The sequence below is a fragment of the Lissotriton helveticus genome, chromosome 6 (genome assembly GCF_964261635.1).
Source record: "Lissotriton helveticus chromosome 6, aLisHel1.1, whole genome shotgun sequence".
Taxonomy (NCBI): domain Eukaryota; kingdom Metazoa; phylum Chordata; class Amphibia; order Caudata; family Salamandridae; genus Lissotriton; species Lissotriton helveticus.
Genome location: NC_136067.1, coordinates 1354350481 through 1354375929, shown reverse-complemented (window position 1 = coordinate 1354375929; position 25449 = coordinate 1354350481). Strand labels below are relative to the sequence as shown.

General features: G+C 43.9%; 1 protein-coding gene across 2 annotated transcripts in view; it reads right to left on the bottom strand.

The window, feature by feature from the left end:
• The window catches only part of FAM120B (family with sequence similarity 120 member B), a 970087-nt gene that overhangs the window by 764604 nt on the left and 180034 nt on the right, over positions 1-25449 (bottom strand). For both annotated transcript variants that reach the window (XM_078649083.1, XM_078649082.1), the window contains 2 exons: positions 22550-22730; positions 4594-4695 (listed from right to left, as the gene is read on the bottom strand). In XM_078649083.1, coding sequence (XP_078505209.1) covers positions 4594-4695; positions 22550-22730 — 283 coding nt within the window. The remainder of the gene's footprint in view (positions 1-4593; positions 4696-22549; positions 22731-25449) is intronic.

The following is a 25449-nucleotide window of genomic DNA, read 5'->3' as shown; positions in this document are numbered from 1 at the left end:
TCCTCAGGAGAACTATTCCACCCTCCACCTTAACTCACGATCAGAACTTTTCTCCTGGGAAAAAGATATGTTATCATGGCTGGGTAGGTTGGCAGTCATCAAAATGACCTTGCTCCCCAGATTTCTATACATCATGAAAACCCTACCACTACAACCCCTAGCACTGGTATTAAATAAATTGCAGCATCTCATACACAATTTTATTTGGGGGGGGGGGCAAGAAGACACACATGGTTCGTAATCAGTCATACCTCAGACAAGCAGATGGGGGGTTGGGGTTTCCCCACCTAGAGAGCTATTACCAGGAGGCCCAACTACGTTATATGATAGAGTGGAACAGGGCCAGTTCTGAAAAGCACTGGTGCTTTATAGATCAGACAATTCGCAGGGTTCCATATCTGGAAGGTGCCTTGGCTCCCAAAGAGACATTGTACAGCAGGGTTTATCTCTCGTCTGTCACTAGAGCCACGATGGGAGTGTGAAACAGGGTACAAGAGACAAGACGTGTTTCCATGTGTATCTCACTCCTGACCCCTTTCATCTGTAACTCAGACTCCTCCCCCCCAGCAGCAAAGGGAAACATGTATAAGAGGTGGCAAGAAGCGAATTGTAAGAGATTGGGAGATCTTTTTGATGTGGACGGAGTGATGGACTTCCCCCAACTTCACTCTAATTATGACCTGCCTCCTAACACCTATTGGCTATAGCTTGCTGTTAGACATTGGACCCTGCTGCCCCGTGTTCGCCCACAGACCAGTAGGCTATTGACGAAATTCTAAATAGCTCATCACCTGTTACTCGGATAGGCACATACTCCCAGACTTATATGCTTTCTTCCTCACACCTTTAAAGCTCATCGAAACACTGGCACAGCGTAGGTGGGAAACGGAGTGCGAGTGTCAGTGGCAGGATATCATTCACAGAGCTAGTGCCTCTTCTTGCACCACTGCAGGCACAGAAATGTTCCTTAAGATAGCCCATTATTGGTATTACACCTCAGTGAGAATAGCCCGCTGGAAGTCGGGAGGAGATACTCACTGTTGGGGTCACTGTGGGCAAGTGGGTACACTTATGCACCCGTTATGGCACTGTCCGAAGATGCAGCACTTTTGGTCCAATATTCTGACCGATATAGACAATATGCATAATACAGAATGCCTAGATTCCCTGGCTATATATTGCTGGGGCTCCCGAACACATTGGCATTTCCCTTGAAATCATGCCTTGGCAGAGCCATCACCATGGCTCTGGGGGCTGCTGAAGAGGCTTTGTTGTCCTGCTGGGTTACTGATGTTATCCCGACAAAATTGGATTGGTTGCATAGATTATGGGAACTTGTAGGTATGGAGAAGCTATCGGCGATGATAACGGATACGCTGCCACGTTTCAATAGAACCTGGGGCTCCTTTATTCGATTCCTAGTGACTGAGTTTGTGGAATTGACCTCCCCTGTCCATCTGTGTGTACTTTCCTCTGACTCCACCAACTGCTTCTAAAGGGTAACACACCTTATTTTTGTAAAACTCTCAGCTTACATGGGGTCCATCTAAATATTATCCTGGATAAATGTCAAATGTTTTGAGTACTTATGTTTTGTTTAAGGTGTCTTCTTCTCTAACTCCTCTTTTCTATTTCTTTTTGGGTACTGGTTTCTTATTTCCCCCCAGGCCAGTAAATGTAGGTGTGCTGATGCTGTTATTCATTTATCAAACAATAAAAAGATGTTAACCATAAAGTTAAAATGTCTATAATTCTACTAGCGTATACTTGTGTTTGCTAACCTTACATAAATGTATATTCAACTTGCCTGATTTTCCTGCAGGCACACGGACAGTACAGCACAGCGGTCACTGCCTCTGCAGGTGTATCATACTACTAAATTTCAACAAGATATGTTAAAATACAATACAATTACAACACAGTCATAGGTTTAAGGATTGTAAGGGTTTTCTGGCTTTCTTGGATGGATAGTGGATAGGGTTCAGGGGTTTGGAGTGTTTAGGGGCAGTAAGTAGTTTTTGGGCTTCAGGATTACGTGGTAGAGAGGTAGTAAAGGGATTATAGGGTTTAGGGCGGAGTAGTGTTAGTGAGAGGAAAGACTTTTTAGGGTTCGGGGATGGCTAGTATTAAGAGGTAGTATGGGGTTTTTAGGGGTTCAGGATGGGTGGTATGCTGGAGGCAGTAAGGAGTTTTTAAGTTCATGCATACGTGGTATAGGGAAGTAATAGGTTTTTAGGGTTTAGAGCTGGATAGTGTGTAGGGGTAGAAAATGTTTTTTAGGGTTTGGGGGTGGGTGAGTTTAAGGGGCATGTAAGGAGTTCATAGGGTTCAGAGCTGGCTAGAGCTAAGGGGAAGTAGGGAGTTTTTTAAGGTTCAGGGAAGGAAACAGTGGGGGTAGTGAAGAGATTTTTAGGGTTCAGGGATATGTAGCGTTCGCGTTTAGTAAGGTTCTTTTTTTTCCGAGTTCCGGGATAGGTACTGCACAGGAGAAATAATATGTTTTCAGGGATCTGGAATGGGTAATGCTAATGGGTAGTACAAGGCTATTAGGATACCTAGATATTGGTAGTGTGGAGTGTTACTAAGGTTTTTTTCTGTTTATGTAAAGATAACATTGAGGGGTAGTAATTATATTGTAGGGCTAAGGTATATATCTTTTTCACACAGCACCAACTTTCCGAGAAGCATCCATACCACAGCGAGTGTGCCAATCCATGTTATAAAACATAGATTGCACGCCAGGAACTGCTAGGAGTCCATTTATTAGGTCACAGTTTGCAGCATCAGGAAGACGAAGCGTTTTGGCTGACCTCCTAGCCTTTATCATATTAGTTGCCATTTTCAACATCAAGCATATAGAACAATTTCCGTTCGAATCATGTCAATCCTTTGTCATGATAGATATGTTTCAGATGGCCCTGCACTGAGGCAGCCATCTTGGACTGGCGAATAATCTATATAATAAATACACATTTCCTCCTATGTACAATTAAACTAATTCACTAATAATCAAAATGTCAGGATAAGTCACTCAAATTAAATGCACCGTGTAAACACTATATAATTGAGTAGAGGACGGACCGGATGTTGACGCCGGAAGAATTTGGAGGTCAAGGATCAGAGCACGCCACCACTATCGAGGTAGGCGTGTGTTAAGCGTTTTTTCGGAGCAACTAGGAAACGGGTAAAGCGAGGGCTGGTCATTGACACATTTATTACCTTAACTTTTCAGTGTTACTGGCTGTTTTTGGTTTGAAAAATCGTTACATGTTGGAAGAATTGCACAGCTTTTTGAAACACGCGGCTTTGGTAAGCGAGGAGACTTTAGTATTTCCTTTGCGCATGAGCACAGTTTTGTTTCCCATAACGATTACTGATGTCTTAGTAACGTATGTTTTTCTAGAACCGGATGATTCCAAAAGAGTCCTTGAGATAGACAACTGCAGTATAGGCACGATTGGTAAGCCGAATTTCCTCACATAGTCGTGCACGTGTTTCACTCGGTTATAAGGGAGCGTTTGAGGTTTTACACGTGGTTTAGGAGACAGTATTCACTTTAAGCTTGGTGAAGGTCCGTTTAACCTTATGTGGTTGAGAGAATTCACATGTGGCGGTAGGCTTTCCACATCACCCGGGCAGTTAATGTAATGACGGGAAATAATGTAAACATCGGCTTTCATACACATTGTTCATACACATTGTTTATGCTGACACTCATACCCCCTTCATACTTATCATTTTTACAGTGCCTTAAAACAAGATTGAAGTACTGAGCAATTGACTAATTATTGAATGTCAAGGACCAGAATTGAACGAAAATGACCATCCCCTGAAGAAGGGTCCATAAGGGACCCGAAATGCATTGGGATATGTTTTGATATGTATAATTTACACATGAGATTTTGCAAAACCTTGGGGATTGATACATGTGATAGATAACAATGTATTGAGTAAACCTATGATTTCATATGAAATTTTTTTTTGAATTGTTCAATGTTCATGAACTGAGCTAACAGTATGAGTAAAGAATAAGTATTACCATTCCGAAACGAATCACTGTTAATTTATTGTTGAAATTGGGACAAGGTTAGATAAATTGAGCCTTACTAATTTGAAACCTTTCAGGACTCAGGTTGAGCACCCAGTTTGACCTGGGTTGGACCAGGTCCTTACAGGCCTGCACTGAGGCAGCCATCTTGGACTGGCGAATAATCTATATAATAAATACACATTTCCTCCTATGTACAATTAAACTAATTCACTAATAATCAAAATGTCAGGATAAGTCACTCAAATTAAATGCATATAAATATCATTATAGTATCTGAGCAGATAAATGTTATTTGTTTGTGTAGTTCAAAGCTTTACATAAGGTGCTGTACACAGACCAGTATGGTGTATGGTTCAGGGATGTGAGATAGTGTTTTGAAAGAGTGGAGTGGAGTGGAGTGGAGTGCACCCTGATAGTTTGTTTCTATATGCATGCAAGCACTTCACAAACGTCAGGCTGATGTGTGGGCTCACTGCAGAGCGAGGCTTCCTTTACATCAATAAAAAACAATAACTTCTTATAATAAGGCTTACTTTATTTACCTGGAAGGTTAAGAGGCACAGCTTGCACTATGTCAGGATGCTGCAGTGGGTTACCAGGGTACACAAACCATTCCTTGACTGAAGGGCAGGACTCCGGGGTACCTGAAGAAGATAATATGTAAAGCATCAATAAAGTACGGGCCGGACAGGTGACTTTTCAATACAGATGACGGGATGACCTCGTACCTTTCCTTCTGTGCATCTATTTCCTTTAGTCGGTCATCATCTTCTTACAGAACACAAACCATCAAAGTTTGACAAGTGCTAAAGAACGGTACACTAATGTTTTTCAAACTCACTACAGCATCAATTCATAAAAAAATATCCATTGTGCACAGTTAGTCACTGATTTGTGGATTATTATTATTATTATTATTATTTAGGTTTGGGTAATAGCAAGTAATGCAGATAGATAGATCTAGAAAGGCATCCTAGTGTGTTTTTTTCTATGGCTCGGAGGTAAGTAGCAGAATAGGATACCTGTGCTTACTAAGGGGCCGATTAGGATGGCGGAGGGGCCTGCGTCCGTCCGCCACCCCCGAGGTGGAGGGACTGTCCGCAGGGGCAGCGGCGGTCCCTCCGGTGCAATTAGGATATGACCGCCACCCTGGCAGTCACATCCCGTATCTTTAACCTTGCGGCGGGTGCTGCTTGAAGCAGCACCCGCCGCAAGGTTAAAAATGCATGTTTTACATTTACATGCACAAAGCGGCAGGCACCGCGCGGTGCCTGCCACTTTGTGCATGTAAATGCTGGGGGTACCATTGGTACCCCCCATGTGCACCCCCGACACCCTGGGGGCCCACAATGGCCCCCAAAGACCACATGCTTTTCCACGGCGGAAAAGCCGCCGTAGAAAAGCATGTGTCAATGCACATCCTAATTTGGCTGACGGTGTCTTGCAGACACCGCCACCAAATAGCCCTCCACACCCCGCGGATCATCGCCGGAAGGACCTGCCGTCCGCCGCTGGTCCCACCGCAATCCCACCGCCATCCTAATCTGGCAGTGGGTGATGTCTGTGGCCGCGGCGGTGAATCCGCATCCTCCAGGCCGGTGGTGGCTTCAGCCGGCCCGGAGGATGCGGATTCACCGCCATCCTAATCGGCCCCTTAATTAAGTGACATTTTCAACATCAAGTTCCCAGACTCCTAACACAATTCGAAGGGGGGGGGGGGGTTACCAGAGAAGCAAGTGTGATTTAAAAGGTCCCTACCCGTCCTGCGTTCCCTTTATCTCCATCAAAGTAAAGGAATGAGTAAACCGAAGGAATAAACACAGATCGGATGTGGAGAGCTCCAGGGGCGAGACAGTCTTCTGCGACACCGATTTGTCTGCTAATGAGACACAGTAAGAGATCTAGATGTGCTTGATCTGAAGGGGAAGGGAAAGCTTTTCACAAATCCTGAGTGTACAGATATCGCATCAAAAGACCTTGTTAAGCAACTGTTTCACTCACTGTGAGAAAGCGTGCATAACGAGGGGAGAAAGCGCGCATAATGAGGGGAGAAAGCGCGCATAATGAGAGGAGAAAGCGCGCATAACGAGGGCAAAAAGCACGCAGTTGGTTGTATCGTATTTAAGCTTTACCGACTACATACGGACGGCGCCTTATTTAGAATATGAAACACCGCCCCCATATTGATTTTACCTTACGCATCTTAGGTTAAGGCTTTGCACTTTCTGTTTGCATTTCCCAAAGCATGGAACTTAGTTTGCACATCTTTCCAAATGTCCCTTGCGATAACTCGCCTGTGCAAAGCACTTTATGCAGCTGTCCCCCTGTTCAGTACTTATCGGAAACACTTCTTGGCTCAATTTTAGGAGCTGCCAATATTACACAACACAACACGCCCTGCTTTTTTTTTTATCAGAAGCTGGGGTCAAAGCTAACCTGCTATGCAGTGATAAATCATATCAGGTGCACTATGAAAATTAGAAATACATATGGAGATGGTAACTGGGCTTTTACTTCTGCTTGGAAAATGTTGTAGTTATGCCCTTTTTCTAAATGTCTGTTTTAAAAAAAAAATTGTTGTCGGTATTTTTGCCGGTACTTTTATGACTTTTATAGCCTAATAAAGAGATAAATGAATTAACGAAGGAGTTGATTGGAATCTTGATTCAGGTTATCTATTCCAGCAAAGTGGATTGGTAAATTACAACTATAGACACAATTGGCTTGCAGATGAATACAATTAGAAGCTTTATCCCAGAAGTCAGTATCTTGAAAGACTATAATCCAGGCCAGTAGAATGCAAGCAAGCAGAGCAAGAATTCTAGCCAGAAGAGGTCTGAAGCAAAGGACGGAAGATAACAAACAGTACGCTGCCTCCCTTCACAGTGCGGTCACTGCGAATGTATGACTTTACAACGCATACATTTACAATGCATGCGTTTCCAACACAGTTTTTACATCGCAACATCCTTTACGACGCATTCTTTAACATTGCATGCCATTACATCGCATTTTCAGAAACTAACTTTACAACGCATTCCATTACATCGCATTATACCTTTACAATGCATACTATTACAATGCATACCGTTACTTCGCATTTAAGGTAAGTGTTGGATAGTGTAGGGGTAAAAATTACTCCGGGGGCAAACAGCTGAGCGGACCGGCAGCCGTGAGGGGAACGGCTTTACCGCTACTCATCGCGCCCTGCCACACAACTTGCCACGCCGTGAGGGGAACGGCAGTACCGCAACGAACTACTTCTCCCAGCTGCCCCTGGGAGACGCACAGAACGAACGCCACCAGCGCGGCAGGAGGCGCTTAAGTTCACGGAGCGCCCAGAGCTCCGGGGGGCAAACAGCTGAGCGGACCGGCAGCCGTGAGGGGAACGGCTCTACCGCTACTCACCGCTACCTGCCACACAACTTGCCACGCCGTGAGGGGAAAGGTAGTACCGCAACGAACTACTTCTCACAGCTGCCCCTGGGAGACGCACAGAACGCACACCACCAGCGCGCCAGGAGGCGCTTAAATTCACGGAACGCCCCTCGCATTGCGAGTCGCGTTCACGGGAGCATCGCGGGAGAAGCCCGGGACAAGGGCGGGGCAGTCTGTGCAGTCCGGGCAGAATGAGGCAGGGCTGGGCCATCCCCCTGAGAAGTAAGATCCACTAACTTTTAGATTATATTGTTCATGTTATTCCGGTTCGGTCCTAAAGTTAAAAATTGGAAGTACATAGACGTTATAAACTACTGCTCCTGTTTTCCTGTCTGGTACCTAGTACCAGTGGTTGTCCAAAGGCCATTGTTACCAAAGGGGTCAGCACTCAGCTACTATCAATGGCTAAAAATAAAGCAACCATGGACAATTACTTAGTGAAAATTGTGAGCAAAATTAACAATGACAGAAGGAAGTCGCTGGGGCGGGATACCTTACCTGAGTTAATAACAACAGTATCTGATGCCAGTGGCGGTTCAGACTTAGTCCCTCCTCCTACAACTGATGTCATCTCTAGTACTCTTGTAGCAGATCCCCAGGAGATAAACATGGTAGACCAGGATACCTTGGAAGATGACGCGCCTGATGATCCTATAGATGTTTCCACTTACTGCTCACCGGCCAAGAGAGCAGTAAGGAAATGTAGGAAAACAACGGGGAGGTACATACCTTAAGAGAAAGCCTGATACAGCCAGGAGGAGTACACCCAGCCACAAGGGAACTATGACTACAGACATTGGTATTGATATAAATCCTGATCTTTTAGACTACATTTGTAAGTTGCTAGAAGACAAATTGGAAGTGATTGTTAAGCCTCTAGTGGCAAAAATTGATGCCCTGTCTATAGAAGTGTCTAGATTGGGGGAGCTTTTAAACCAGACAATCATTGATGAGAACCCTAAAATGAGGGATAGGAATGTTTTAACTGACAACGCTGTACAGCAAACAATGGTGGGGGGCCTAAACACGGCTACAGCTAAGGTGACGAGTGTATCGGATGGTCAATCTAATCAGACCTATGTGACCCCAACTAGTATGGAGGGGCCCTCTACTTCAGCAAGGAAAATACGACCAGTCAACCTCCCACCAGCTTGTGAACCATATGTAGTTGTACTTTCAAATGTTCCACCTTTATACCAAACCGAGTTTAACTTCCGCCAGGAGTCCCATGACTCACTTAAACACAAAACTGTTTCCTGGCTGAACAAAAACTGTGGGTTCCCGATACATTTCTCCGATCAGATTCTGTCAACTAGGCGAGCACCCTGGATTGGAAATGCCAGGAAAACTTGCAGCGGTGACTGTGTTATTGTTAATTTTAGACACCCCCAGCATGTTGCGACTATATTGCTGTTATGTTATGTTATGTTATGTTATTAAATCATTTATTAAGCGCACTAACACTGATTAGTTTCTTGGCGCTAATTTGACGGTAACACAACAAAGGTGAAGAAAGATAGGTTAAAAGGCTTGTCTAAAAAGCCATGTCTTCAAGGCTTTCCGAAAAGATAGAAGATCTTGGCAGAGCCGGATTTCCAGTGGGAAGGTGTTCCATAGATGAGGAGCAAGTATTGCAAACCTGCGTCCACCAGAACGTTTAAGCTTGAACGGGGGGATCTGAAGAAGGCCCAGGTGGAGAGAACGAAGGTTGCGGGGGGGGGACATAACTGGTGATTAATTGATTAATAAATTCAGGGCTTCTGCCATGCAGTGATTTAAACATCATGCAGCCAGCCTTAAAGGCACAGCGTTGTGTGATCGGGAGCCAGTGCAATTTAATGAGAAGGGGGGTCGCTGCTTGCCACCTAGGTTGCTTCAAAATTATCCTGGCAGCATAGTTCTGTACCATCTGGAGACGCTTGAGGAGATAGCCTGGAAGACCCAAGTAGATGGCATTGGCGTAATCCAGATGGGACAGAACCGTGGCGATCACAACCTGGGTAGTAGCTTCAGGCGTGAGTAATCGCCGAACTTTCCTGATTTTTTTCAGTTGGTAGAAACACTTGGAGACCACCTGGCCCACTTGTGCCTTTAGAGAGAGATCATTGTCCACGATGACTCCTAGTGTTTTGGCCAATGGTGATGGTTGTGGGGCTTGGCCCAAATCTGCGGGCCAATATTGGGGACCCCAGTGTTTGGCACTTTCCCCGGTCAATACCAGTTCAGTTTTACCTGGGTTTAATTTCAGTTGATTTTGGTCCATCCAGGATTTAATAAACCTCATGGTCGACTGGAAGTGGCTGACGGATTTTGCAGAATTATCAACGGTGAAAAGTAACTGCAGATCATCTGCGTAATTAAATACTCTCACCTGTCTGTCCCTCAGAGTTTGTATAAGGGGGAGTATGTAGATATTGAAAAGGTGAGGCGACAAGGAGGAACCCTGTGGCACTCCGCATGGGGTAAGTTGTTTAACACCGGTTAAGTCCCCCAGGCGCACCGCTTGAGAGCGATCCTCCAAGAAGGATCTCAACCAGCAGGCTGCCGTGCCCTGAATGCCGGCCTGTCCGACACGGTCGACCAAGATGTTGTGGTCGACCGTGTCGAATGCGGCCGACAAATCCAGGAGCACCAGTGCCTGGGGAGAGCGTCTGTCTGCGCAGTCTCGGAGGGTATCCAGCACTGCGGTGACGACTGCCTCCGTTGAGTGCGCAGGCCGAAATCCAGCCTGATGGGGGTCAAAGCAAGAGGACTCCTCCAAGAAGTTGGAGAGGATTTTCGCCACGTGTGCCTCTAGAATTTTTGCCAGGTAAGGCAACAAGGAGATAGGCCTATAGTTTGCCTTACATGCCAGGTCAGCACCAGGTTTTTTTAACACCTTGGCTGCTAGGGGGTTTTCCCGCTGGGCGCTGAATCCTCCGTTTTCCCATTGTTCATGACAAGGTCAACTCGTCATAAGCACAGGGCAGGTAAAACCCATGACGAGTTGACCTTGTCATTAGCACTGAAGGGGTTAAAAGAGGTATGACCGTGGCTTCTTTGAAGGCAGACGGGACAATGCCCGACAGGAGGGAGTCATTAAGGAGAGCAAGAACTGGAGTAGGGTAGGCGGAAAAGCATTCTTTCAGGATGCGGGGGGGGGGCAGATATCCAGTGGGGAGCCGGATTTAACTCTCATCAAAAGTTCCGAAAGCTGGTCATGAGTTATGGGTGGGAAGTTGGTGAGGGTGGCAGAACCAGACTTGATTGCCATGCCAGTCGTGGTTGGAATCTTTGGTTGGAGAATGCTAGCTTTGATATCTATGATTTTATCACTAAAGTAAGTGTTGAGTGAGTCACACAAGCACTGGGTAGGAGTTACTTTAGGGCGGACATTCTCCAAGTTAATCAGTTCATTAAAAACCGAAAAGATATCTTTGGATTTGTTTGTTGATTCCAGGATACGAGAAGAGAAATACTCTGTCTTCGCTGCAGAGATGGCATTCATGTATTCCTTCCTTGCCCTGGTATATTTAATTTTTTCCTCAGTGTTATATTCACGGCGCCACACACGTTCGAGGTGCCGGAGGGCCTGTTTCCTGCTTTTCAAATCGGCTGAGAACCACCTGTTGGCGTCCGTGCGCCGTGCTAGTTTAATAGTTTTATAAGGAGCATGAGCGTTACTGGCCGTTTGTAGCCAGGTATTTAGAGTGGATACTGACAGGTTTATGTCGTTATCCAAGGAGGGGACATCATTGGCTAGTGACTGTAGGAAGGCATCCTTATCCATAGCGTTCCAGTTTCTGGCTAATTTGCCAGTGGTTGGCACCGTAGTTCTGATGTGCTTAACACAGATCTTAAATCTGAGAATGAAATGATTTGACCACAGGCAAGGCAGGATTCGCGGGGAGGACACACATGTAGTGTTAGACCACAATTGGTCTAAAATGTGTCCTTTAACATGGGTGGGGGAAAGCACCAGTTGCTTAAAATTGAGGTTGAACAAAAGGTCAGTTAGCTCTGCCGATTGAGAGCCCTCTGCTGGATCTTTAAACCAGTAGTTGAAATCGCCTACTAACATAACCCTGGTATGATCTAAAGCCAGGTTAGCAACTTGCTCATTAAAAGACATAGGAAACAGTGGCATTGATGTGGGTGGTCTATATAAGAGAACACATGCTATAGACATATGAGGAGTAGTAATTTTTAGTACCAGGTTATCTGTGTTGACTAACGTCAGGCAAGTGAGAGTGGTGACCTGCAGGCTGGAGTGGATGATCGCCGCGACTCCCCCTCCTCCTTTCCCGTTAGCCCGGTCAGCCTGAATAATGTAGTAGTCGGGTGGCAATGCTGCTATAATATCAGGTGCTGACGTGGGGGTTAGCCAAGTTTCTGCCAGCAGGAGGATATCTGGCTTTTCCGAGTCTAATAAGAGGAAGATGTCCATTTGATGCTTGACAAGGGAGCGGGTGTTGAGATACAGGATAGCAAGATCATTGGTCAGTAAATTAGGCGAAGCCAGGCATACTGCACGAGTGGAGAGGTGACAGCCTTGGCTCAGGATACCATGCTTACATAGCTGATGGAGTGTGTCCTTTGGTAAACGGAGAAGGTCGTTGTTTATATTACACTCCATAAGGTCGCCCTGGAGTAATAGATGGTTTGGGTATTATGAGGTGCTCAGAGCTGCTTCCTTGCAGCAGGGTGAGACTAGCGTGGGAGTACACCCCTTGGGATATTTCTATAGCCACCTAGACAAGGCCCCCCGGCGTAATATTCCACAAAGGCCCCTTAATACCTATGGGAGTCCAACCTTTAAGATCACAACGCACAACAGATATCAGGCACTGAGTGCGATGGATCAGAATGATTGACTCCCATTGACTGTTAGTGTTGGTTTGGGGACAACTTCAAGTAAAGAGGTAGGGAAACCAGATATGAGAAATCCAGAGCCCGAATACTCGCAGGAACAGGTAGTGGTGCACATATTGAACCACAAAGATGGGTCCACACTTGGGCCCATTCAAATGGTAGAGGAAACGGACAAGATTTATAATTGTGTTGATGATATGTGTAATACCCCAGAAGAGGGGAGTACATGCCAAATAAATAGAAGTGTGCTTGAGGGTCCTAGTATAGGAAATATGACTACATTGCTGGACGTATCCTCACCCAGACCCAGTGATAAACAATCCTTAAAACTAGTTTCATGGAATATAGCAGGGCTAGTAAAGAATCTTCGGGACCTCGACTGGTGTACCTACATTGAGGACCACGATATCATCCTCCTTCAGGAGACTTGGTCTTTAATAATTCCACACAGGCTTGGGTTTAAAACTTTTCACTGTGATGCAATTCCTTCAATAAGAGGAAGACCATCAGGGGGCTTGGTGATTTGGGTTAAAGTTACTTTGGAAATAGAAGTTACCCCATTAAATATCCCGTCCCCTGATTTGTTGGGACTAAAAATTGTGACAAGGGGAAATGAAACTGTATACTTAATAAATATATACAATAGGCCACAGGCAACAAATAAAGAATCCAAGGTAATAGAACAATTAGACTTATTCTTAGATACCTTAGGATCAAATGCCCAAGTAATAGTCGGAGGGGATTTTAATTGTAAATATGAACCGGTATTGGGCCTTGATAACTTACTTGAAGATCAGGACATTGCATATGATATTCCAAACTTGGATGTTATTAGGCCAGTTAAATGCTCTGTAGCAGTAACCCAAATATTCCAGTTGACCGAAGTCATGAATTAAGAGCTTGTAATGGCCGCCTGCAGTCGGATAGACCGGCAGCCCCAACCTTCTGTAAAGCCAATTGCAAGACACACATAGACTTTATATTGGTTTCCTTGAGCCTATGGTACCTACTTATTGATTTAAAAATAGATGCCAGAACTGAGAGCGACCACCTCCCACTCCAATTATGGTTCAACTCACAACCCTTTATATCCAATCGAGATGAGGAGGTTGCTCGAAATAGTTCCCTTGGGGAACCTCAGATATCTAACAATAGATGTGCACTAAGATGGCCTAATATCCTGGCTAAAGAAGATGTAATGATAAATATTTATAATACATTCTCCGATACTGTCACATCTTGCAAGGAACCCTTATTGGGTAGCCAGGATGTCCTAGATCTGCATTATAAGCTGGTTGATGCTCTAGGCCCCCTCCTGAGTAAAGCTTGCAAAAGGGGAAAGACCTTAAATCACCTAAAGCTGGTTAACCCTTGGTATAATAAAGAATGTCGTACAGCAAAGCACCAGCTGATCAAGGCTGTCAAAACTAAAAATTCCTATTCCATAAGAGAATGCAGACATGCTTATAATAAAATTTTGACCCGAACGAAAAAAACTTGGGATGATGCACTGTGGGAAGACCTATTAACAGCAGCCTAACTAAGAGATCAAGGCACCTTTTGGAGTTTAATATCCAAAGGGAATAGAAAGGGTAGATCACCTAAGGATGTTTTTCTAGATGAAAAAACCTGGTACGACCATTTTGCCAAGCTTTACTCAGAAGACGAAGAGGGGTTGCCCACACAAAATTCAGAGTGCAATTTAGAGCTAAGCATAGTGCCATTAAGATTTAGTATAGAAGAGACTATGCAGGTACTAGGAGCTATCAAAGCGAGAAAAGCTCCAGGACCAGACAGGATACCTGGAGACCTATTAAAACACGATGTGGAAGTATGGAGGCCATACATCAACTTTTTATGTAATTCTATAGTGGCTGGAACGCCAATCCCGGAAAGTTGGAAAGGGGCAGAAATCATAACAATTTTTAAAAAAGGAGATCGTTATGATCCGGGCAATTACCGCCCAATTAGTTTAATTGACCTTTACAGAAGGTTTTTGCCAGACATATTTTAAATCGACTTATAGATTGGATAGATGAGACACAAATAATGTCCAAATACCAAGCAGGGTTCAGATCAAAAGTTAGTACGGTAGATCAAGTGTTCAGGTTCACGTGTATCTGCTGGAAGTATATTAACATAAGAAAGGGCAGTTTGTACGTGGCATTTATAGATTTGCGGGCCGCCTTCGACCTTGTCCCACGGAATACTCTGTGGATTACATTAAGAGACATGGGGGTCCCAGGCGAGCTACTTAACGAACTCATCGGATTACACACTGAGAACTATGCAAAAGTTAGATGGGGAAAGGGTGGTGAACTATCGAAGCCCATACCTGTGAGCCGTGGTGTGCGCCAAGGCTGTGTGTTGGCACCTACGCTCTTCTCATTGTACGTTAATGATATACCCACGTATTTAAGGGACTGTGACCATGATTCTCCTAGGTTAGGAGACGAGGCAATCACGGCATTACTCTTTGCCGATGATACAATCCTCATCTCACAGACCCCGAAGGGTCTCCAAAACCTGGTGAATTCTTTTTATGGTTACTGTGTAAAAAAGGGGTTGGAAATAAACTCATCTAAAACAAAATACATGTCAATAAATCCGCAAAAGTCCTTTAGGAAGAATCTGGCCTTAAATAACAAAAAATTGGAATATGTGGGGAGTTTTAACTATCTAGGTATTACATTATATAGCAATTGCTCATGGAAGGGACACCTGACAAAAAGTAGGTTGGCTTTTAAGCAAAACTCTATGCCCATTCTAAAAGTGCACGGAGCTAGTGACTCCAAAGCCATCACGCCGGCACTGGAAGTTGTTAAAGCAAAAGCCCAATCGGCCGCACTTTACGGCGCTGAGGTCTGGGGCATTGCTGTAAACACAACTTTGAACGGGAAGAAAACCACTTTTTGTGCAGGTTACTAAAAATACCGACCAGAACCCCCCTAGTTCCAGTATTTTTAGATTTGGATCTTAAGCGGACAGACCACCAAGCAGCTCTTAGGCCATTGCTGTATTGGGTAAGGTTATGGACAACCCCGGAGTTGTGTAACTATAAAAATGGATTGATAGAAATTACCCAGATCGATGAATACAAGAAAATTGCATGGTTAAAACACATTAAACTCTGGTGTATCAGGCTAGGGCTGTCCCATTTTTGGGACGAACCCCAGAATATGACCTCTGTGTGTAAAAAGATCTTAAAAACTACCTACTGGTCTTATGTTAATGATGAGCCTTCTCACCACCCATCTACTGGTATATTGACTCAGAAATTTTTGTCCATAAAAGACAATGCTGCATTCGAACCGTTTATGGATGAGATAAGTCCACCCATAGCAAAAACCTTATATTTGCAATTTAGATACGGGGTATTACAAACCAATGCTCATACATGTAAATGGGGAGGTAACAATGGGGATGGTATCTGTACCCTTTGCCCATTAAAGGCCAAGGAAGATGATGCTCATCTATTGTTTTTCTGTCCCGCTTATGGATCATCTATACAGCGCTGGATAAAATCCTTGTGTAAAAATATGGGTGTCAGGAAGTATAAAGAGGCTGAGCGTATCATAAGGTCTAATACCTCACAACTGGTGGTTTTTTGCATAAGCAGGTTTTTATTCAATGTGTTTCTTATCAGGAAACGTCTTGGACACAAATTATAACATAATATTGAAATCTGCAGTCTCAACCACAATACTAAATAACGCAGAATGCACTGAGCTTACTTTCTGGAAAAATTGTGTGGTTTTAAAGATTTTAATCTAGGTTTTTAATCTGGCTTTTTATTAGGATTTAACCTCTTTTATGCTTTTAATTAAATTTTACGGAATATGTATATTTAATTGTACAGAATTAATTGTTACTCTGTCCCACTACATCAATTGAAATGTGTTATATGATCTATTATTGTCAAGGTACCAAGACAGGGTCTGGGCTCACTGGCAATAAGGACAAGCCTCAAATACAATAACTGTAAACCAAAATAAGCACCACTATTGCCGCACTACTTATATAATGGATCTCGCTTGATCGCTCGAATTACTGACCTAAACAGTAACTCTCAGGAGATATATTTATCCGGAATCAATCCAACGATTTTTATTAATTTTGCATCAACAATATCATGTAAATGAACAATTTTTTCTTGTTTGAAAACGAACAAAACATATATCAACTCCACGTCATATAATAAAGTACAATTATTTACAATACAAAGAGACAATTTGAAACAAACTACAAACTTTCAATCAAACACTCATACATCACAAAACATTGATAAACACACAAATACTAATTTACAATTCTACAACAATATTTACAAATTCCTGAATTATAGAAAATAGCATTGGAAGCAACGAATAACCAATTATTGAACTTTTGATAAATCAATAGGATCTTCCTAATGCTGGGTAGAGGGGTCTACGCGTTTCGATAACCCCTTGTTGTGGGGAAATCTCATCAGGACCAAATGCCTGTGAATGGAGAACAAGAATGAATCAACCAAAGGGAAGAAAAACCAGTTCTCTGACACTTCAGTGAGGGGCGGGGGGCTAATCCTACCTCTTAGGTGCACGGGTATTCTCTTGCTTGGAGAAACTGAAAACAGAAATAGACCATCTTTTAGACTCTCGTTAGGGGAAGCTATTAAACTCTTTGCATACTCACACTCGTACGTGTAATACTCACATAGTGCTTGCCACGTTTCAAGACGAAATCCAAGTTAATTCGGAATATGTGGAGGTGGTAATCTAAAAGATTAGAGGTTTTTTGTCAAGGCACGGACGTGCATGCGCTCGCTCAAATGCCATTGATTGGGAAGGGACGCCTTACTTGTTTACAGCGTGTGCGTCGGTCGGCTTCTGCTTCTCGGGACAGTCTTCTCGTTTCAGTGTTCTGAAACAGAGGGAAAGCCTGAGTCACAACTCTGTCTAAGGGGCTCGTTGTTTGGATCTCTAAACGCACCATACGGGTGAAAATTACCTGAATGATTGTAATGTGGTGAATTCATCCGGGGGTTCACGCTCTTCGGTCTCTGGCAACTAATGCAAGGGCCGGTCCCATCCAGTCGATAGTGCTAATCTCGTGTCTCTTAGTTGTACCTACTTCCTGGTTCCGAGGATTGTGGGGATTGTGGTTTGATTCTCGTTGTCATGGAGACGGGGTGGAGTTGAATCAAGCCGGCGCGCAGCCGACCTCATAGTCTACAGCAGAGGCAGCGGACCTCTTTGGGCTATCTGTCTCCTCAACAGGAGGTATTTACAAGCGATCAGTATTCATGTTACATCGTCGTGGGGACGAGGTGGAGTAGAAACGAGCCGGCACGCAGCCGACCGCATCGTCCACAGCGAACCGTTTTAGGCTCTCTATCTATTCATAGCAGGGTATTTACAAGCGATAAATCTCTGAGAGTTCATTCAGACCGCTCGTTGCGGTGTTGAATTTAACAATCAACATGGCCTCATTACGTGATAGTTTTTCTTCTATATCCCCTCCTCTGAAGTCTTTATCAACTTTAGAAATCACTGTCCATTTTAGGTCATCTAGCGTGTGGTCGTGATTTGTCCAGTGATTCACTAGAGGGGCAGTTGTGATCTTCTTTTTTATCCGGGATTTGTGCTGGGTGATTCGGCATCTGATCTCCTGGCTTGTTTTGCCGATATACAGCATATCACAGGGGCACTTTATGCCATAAATGACATATCGTGACTTACAATTTGTAAATTTTTCATGTTTCCAAAATTGTTGCTTGTGATGAAACAAGCTCCCTTCTTCAGTGCTAGAGCAGCAGATGCAGGATCCACATTTATGGTGACCCTGGATCGGTGGTAGGCCTAGCATCGTGCCAATTGTTGGTACAGTCTTCTTTATTGCTGCGCGCACCAAATGGTTGGCAATGCTCTGGTCTTTCTTGAATGCAAACAGTGGCTTCTCTTTCAATGATACATCGATATTTTCAACCAAATGCCAGTTTTGTAGGATGGTTTTTTTGAGAAGGTTGGAGTTAGGACAGAATGTGGAGACGCATACTATCCTATTGAGTGTTGGTTTCTCTTTTTTCACTAAGAGTGTATCTCGAGGAATCCACCACACTCTCTTCATTGTTCTTCTCAATAATTTCTTGGGATAGCCTCTTAAAGCTAGATTGTCTGTCAGATTGGTAGCGTGAAACATATATTCATCCTTAAAATGGCAGTTTCTTTTAATCCGCAAGTATTGCCCAAATGGGAGGTTTTCTTTTAGGTTCCGCGGGTGGTTGCTTTTGAAATGTAAAGCCTTATTTCTGTCTGTCTGTTTCTTAAATAATGTGGTCACCAGGCCTTCGTCTGTTGGATAAACTTCTACGTCAAGGAACGGCATTTTGATTTTTGAGAAACTCATACTGAATTTAATTTCCTCCGTTCTTGAGTTGAGCCACTCGTGAAATTTTTTGAGATCTTCTTCAGTCCCTTTCCATGTCAAGAAGACGTCGTCGATATATCGACTCCAGCTGGTGATTTGTTCCACGAATGGATTTGACTGATAAACAAATTTTTCTTCGTATAAAGCCATAAAATAACGGTATTCGTGGATTATTGCATTTAAGATATTCGAATTCTTTCTTACCGATAATTCCCTCAATCAAGCCTTTTTCCAGAATTGGGTTCAGTTGTTGTTGCAATTCTGCAGTGGGGTCTTTTGCTATTTTCCTATAGCACCTTGGGTTGTTAAGTTGACTCATTTTTTTACCAGACAAGCGGAGTAGCCATGGGATGTCCTTTTGCCCCAGAATTGGCTGTACTCTTTATGGCTTTATACGAAGAAAAATTTGTTTATCAGTCAAATCCATTCGTGGAACAAATCACCAGCTGGAGTCGATATATCGACGACGTCTTCTTGACATGGAAAGGGACTGAAGAAGATCTCAAAAAATTTCACGAGTGGCTCAACTCAAGAACGGAGGAAATTAAATTCAGTATGAGTTTCTCAAAAATCAAAATGCCGTTCCTTGACGTAGAAGTTTATCCAACAGACGAAGGCCTGGTGACCACATTATTTAAGAAACAGACAGACAGAAATAAGGCTTTACATTTCAAAAGCAACCACCCGCGGAACCTAAAAGAAAACCTCCCATTTGGGCAATACTTGCGGATTAAAAGAAACTGCCATTTTAAGGATGAATATATGTTTCACGCTACCAATCTGACAGACAATCTAGCTTTAAGAGGCTATCCCAAGAAATTATTGAGAAGAACAATGAAGAGAGTGTGGTGGATTCCTCGAGATACACTCTTAGTGAAAAAAGAGAAACCAACACTCAATAGGATAGTATGCGTCTCCACATTCTGTCCTAACTCCAACCTTCTCAAAAAAACCATCCTACAAAACTGGCATTTGGTTGAAAATATCGATGTATCATTGAAAGAGAAGCCACTGTTTGCATTCAAGAAAGACCAGAGCATTGCCAACCATTTGGTGCGCGCAGCAATAAAGAAGACTGTACCAACAATTGGCACGATGCTAGGCCTACCACCGATCCAGGGTCACCATAAATGTGGATCCTGCATCTGCTGCTCTAGCACTGAAGAAGGGAGCTTGTTTCATCACAAGCAACAATTTTGGAAACATGAAAAATTTACAAATTGTAAGTCACGATATGTCATTTATGGCATAAAGTGCCCCTGTGATATGCTGTATATCGGCAAAACAAGCCAGGAGATCAGATGCCGAATCACCCAGCACAAATCCCGGATAAAAAAGAAGATCACAACTGCCCCTCTAGTGAATCACTGGACAAATCACGACCACACGCTAGATGACCTAAAATGGACAGTGATTTCTAAAGTTGATAAAGACTTCAGAGGAGGGGATATAGAAGAAAAACTATCACGTAATGAGGCCATGTTGATTGTTAAATTCAACACCGCAACGAGCGGTCTGAATGAACTCTCAGAGATTTATCGCTTGTAAATACCCTGCTATGAATAGATAGAGAGCCTAAAACGGTTCGCTGTGGACGATGCGGTCGGCTGCGTGCCGGCTCGTTTCTACTCCACCTCGTCCCCACGACGATGTAACATGAATACTGATCGCTTGTAAATACCTCCTGTTGAGGAGACAGATAGCCCAAAGAGGTCCGCTGCCTCTGCTGTAGACTATGAGGTCGGCTGCGCGCCGGCTTGATTCAACTCCACCCCGTCTCCATGACAACGAGAATCAAACCACAATCCCCACAATCCTCGGAACCAGGAAGTAGGTACAACTAAGAGACACGAGATTAGCACTATCGACTGGATGGGACCGGCCCTTGCATTAGTTGCCAGAGACCGAAGAGCGTGAACCCCCGGATGAATTCACCACATTACAATCATTCAGGTAATTTTCACCCGTATGGTGCGTTTAGAGATCCAAACAACGAGCCCCTTAGACAGAGTTGTGACTCAGGCTTTCCCTCTGTTTCAGAACACTGAAACGAGAAGACTGTCCCGAGAAGCAGAAGCCGACCGACACACACGCTGTAAACAAGTAAGGCGTCCCTTCCCAATCAATGGCATTTGAGCGAGCGCATGCACGTCCGTGCCTTGACAAAAAACCTCTAATCTTTTAGATTACCACCTCCACATATTCCGAATTAACTTGGATTTCGTCTTGAAACGTGGCAAGCACTATGTGAGTATTACACGTACGAGTGTGAGTATGCAAAGAGTTTAATAGCTTCCCCTAACGAGAGTCTAAAAGATGGTCTATTTCTGTTTTCAGTTTCTCCAAGCAAGAGAATACCCGTGCACCTAAGAGGTAGGATTAGCCCCCCGCCCCTCACTGAAGTGTCAGAGAACTGGTTTTTCTTCCCTTTGGTTGATTCATTCTTGTTCTCCATTCACAGGCATTTGGTCCTGATGAGATTTCCCCACAACAAGGGGTTATCGAAACGCATAGACCCCTCTACCCAGCATTAGGAAGATCCTATTGATTTATCAAAAGTTCAATAATTGGTTATTCGTTGCTTCCAATGCTATTTTCTATAATTCAGGAATTTGTAAATATTGTTGTAGAATTGTAAATTAGTATTTGTGTGTTTATCAATGTTTTGTGATGTATGAGTGTTTGATTGAAAGTTTGTAGTTTGTTTCAAATTGTCTCTTTGTATTGTAAATAATTGTACTTTATTATATGACGTGGAGTTGATATATGTTTTGTTCGTTTTCAAACAAGAAAAAATTGTTCATTTACATGATATTGTTGATGCAAAATTAATAAAAATCGTTGGATTGATTCCGGATAAATATATCTCCTGAGAGTTACTGTTTAGGTCAGTAATTCGAGCGATCAAGCGAGATCCATTATATAAGTAGTGCGGCAATAGTGGTGCTTATTTTGGTTTACAGCTATTATTGTCAAGGGCATCTTGTATTCTTGTTTGTAAATGTTTTCCCTTTTTGTCTGTACTTCCTGCTTTTATGGCTATATTAGCCGAAATAAAGTTGTACTGAACTGAATTACTATTATAACTCCAGTGAGTGCAACAGTATGGTAAGTGTTGGATAGTGTAAGGGTACTATGTGCTGTAATGGTATGCATTGTAATGACTGCGTTGTAATGACATGCGTTGTAGTGACATGCAATGTAATGGCTGCGTTGTAATGACATGCTATGTAAAGGATGTTGCGATGTAATGACTGCTATGTAAAGGTAGCTTGATGTAATGACTGCGTTGTAAAGGTTGTTTCCCGGTCACTGCTGCACACGTATTAGAGCTTAAGGAGGTGGTAGTGAACTCTGATGTTCAGATCCTACTGAAAGATATCACCAGCCAATTGCTTGCTGTCTCTTTAGTAGAGGTGTTTCAGAACTCCTTCCATAGGCGCCACTGCATGATTTCTATATTGCCAGAGTTACCCTCAAACAGGACTATAACTCTCATACCTCACAAAATTGCTTAGAGGAGGGAGGCTCTCTGCGAATTTGATACCAAACGGAAGTTCTCACCCCTCTGTATTTATGTTAGTCATATCTTTGGATCCTCACGTCTTTTACCCTTGTCTCTCCAGACAATACAGAAGTACGCAATCAAAAATTTGCACGTTTCTCACAGATTTTTTAATATAAGCAGATCCATCTTCAAAGAGAAATAAGTACAAAAGGGTATCATGTCCCTTATGCCATTCCAGGCCGCACCACCTACGAGTTATGTTAAAATATTAATTCGGTAGAGGAGGAACTTACCTCTTCCGGCTCCCAGCAGGACCGCATAGATGTGCTGACGAACTGGGCGGTATATAATGGCCTGTCCTGGAAGCTCGCGGTCACACTCGTCTTCCAAGGTGTTGCTGCACTCAATCTCCCCGTTCCGCAGGACGTTGCAGATCATCGAATTTTCTCCACGGTGGTGCTGCTCAATGGCTATCTGTAGCGGTAAAAACAAAAGCAGTGCGTTCTTGTTCACGAATATTGGTGGTAAAAAAGTAATATACGAAAGATATTTTTTCGGCCTCTGCATTTGTGAAAGACATCCCTGAGGCAAGTGTAAGCGTATCTGTTTTCATCACATATACACATCATAGGCCCTCTTTTGTAAATATATATCCCTGTTAAACAGGGTTGTAGCAATCCCGATGACAGCTGTCACTGGCGCGCGGAGGTGCCCTGTGAGCAAGCATGCCACCAGATGGTGGGTGAGGGCCACCGTCCTTAAAAGAAACCATATCCCTTTTTTTCACAAAATCTCGGACTTTAATATAATTGATTTACTAGTTTAGTTTATCCATCCACTGGGTATCCGTGGTTATAATTTATTCATTGGGGGCGTACCCTACTGGTTGTTTCCGTGTCCCGATTGCCCCCTTGTGTGCTATCACGTTGCAGGGCGCCAGGCTTTGCAGGTCTAGACGAGTACATTCTTTCAAGAGTGATGATAGCAGATAAAACCCTAACAGCCCTGAAGGTACCTTCTTTACTTAGGAAAACTACTGCAAAGGGAAATTAAAGCGTCGGGGTCAGAGGGATGAGAAACACAGCAACATGGGGTAACTCCATGGAAAAAACAGATTATAATAATGCCGCCCCTCCTCCCCAACAGATTCTACAATATAACTGCTGGTGCAGTAGAGGTAGAAGAAATCAACTAACCTACACTGTAGATGCGGTCATCTTGAATTGCACCGCTTAAACCCAGGATAAGATAACGGATATATTGCCCCACAAAACTCTGGAGGAGCAAAGGTTGATCATCGCCTCAGCACACACTAGAGGGAGAGGTTGGGTACCTCCATAACATTGATACAACAAGTAATCAAAATACTAGGGAACTCGTGTACAGTTGATTGAGTGATTTTTCACAAAGGTGATTCCTTTGCAACCCAACCTCAGTTCTGAGCAGTGTGTGATAAACAAATCACTTGTAGTGAAAAACCACCAGTCACACCTGCGAGAAAAGGCAGACCTAAACCGTTGCATTTTTATTGGCAGAATGTCTAATTATATTTTTGTATTTGTATCCTTGTCCCTTTAAGTACAGCAGGCTGTAATACACAAATATATTAGACATCGTACGAATGACATCATGACATCAGTTAGGACCAGGCAGTGGACCGCTGAACAACACAATCCATTCTCCCCCGATGCCCCAACTGTGATACAAAGAGTGACAACTGTTCATCACTGGTTCCACTTTGCGAAATAGTACTGCCTGCTTTGACAGTTCTATAACATGTCAGTGGTGTGCAACAACAATTATGTTTGTGATGCATACAAGAGACAGAGTGTCCCCTCCAGGGCTCCAGCATCTGTGTGTGTGAGCATGTACAAAATGGCTCCCAGCCTGCCAGTGCCGCCTGGAAGAGCAGTTTTAACGCCTTAACCGCGGCAGCAATTCCGCCACGGTACCGGCGTTCTAAAAGGTGGGCGGGGCTGCGACGGCCATTGGCCGTTCGCAGCACCAAGGAGGGAGAAGCACAGAACGGGTTAAACTGCTTGTTCGACTTTGCAATTTAAACCAATGGCAAAGTTCCCTGTTCCCTTAACAATACATGTAAGTCTCCCCTAAGGAAGGCATACAGATGCCTGAGGCACGGAGCAGTTTATTATTTAGTAGAACATACACTTTGTACATGTCCCAACAGTAAAACTTTGAGATTTTCGTTTTGCTGTCAGAAAGTTGACGCCCCATTGGCTAACACATTGTTACCAGCCGACCACTCAGCCTGGCTAACTTCTGAATGGGATAACTAAAATTGGTACTTCAAGGTAATTAATCGTGGCATTAAATCCGACTTGATGACCAACTCGAATTTAAAGTCACTTTTATGGAAAAGCAACTTTTACAAAGTTACCATTCTGTAGCCCAGTCAGTCCATTGGCCTCACATTGGTTGCTAGCAACCAGACAGCCTTCTGCCTTCCCGTGAAGAACTCCTAGGCTTAGGAACCCTTGCAGGAAGCCACTCAGGGTGTTGACCCAAAAGACAATCTTTAAACGGCGAAGCTGCCTTCGGTGGGCAAATGGAGATCCCCCTCCTGAAGGGTTACCCCTTTGTTCAGGTAGATGGGTTGGCAGCAGGAACAGAAAGGGGAGACCAGTGTCCAAACCGGTTTTCACATAGGCACGTAGCCCACAGGTAGCCACTCCCCTAGGTTGGGCTACTAAGCACCTAACATACAAGGAAGGGTTCAGCCATCTTGAGGTTAGGCAGAATAGTATACCCAGGGAATTCTAGATGCCACGCATAGCCAGAAATCGTCCCAGGAAGGGAGGGATCAGGTAGCCCATTGGCTAGTGATTCCATCTTCCTCTCAGGGCACTTTCTGGATATAAATATGGCACCCTGAAACTCAGATCACTATGGATCTGTTGAAAGGAATGAAGGACTGTCCTGCTAACCCCTGGACCTGGCAAGAAAGGTTGTGCTGTCTGCTGGACTGCACCTGCTGCACCTTGGGATATCAATGAGAGGACTGTGCCAGTGGCCCCTGGCTCTAGGAAAAGATGCCCCTGAGCCCCAGCTCAAAGAAGTGGCTCCAAGGGTCAGTCGGCTGACACCCTGGAAGTAGAACCTGGGCAACCCAAGCTAAATAAGACCCATCTGGCACATTAGTAGCTACATTCCTGGAATAGTTGCCAACCGTCAC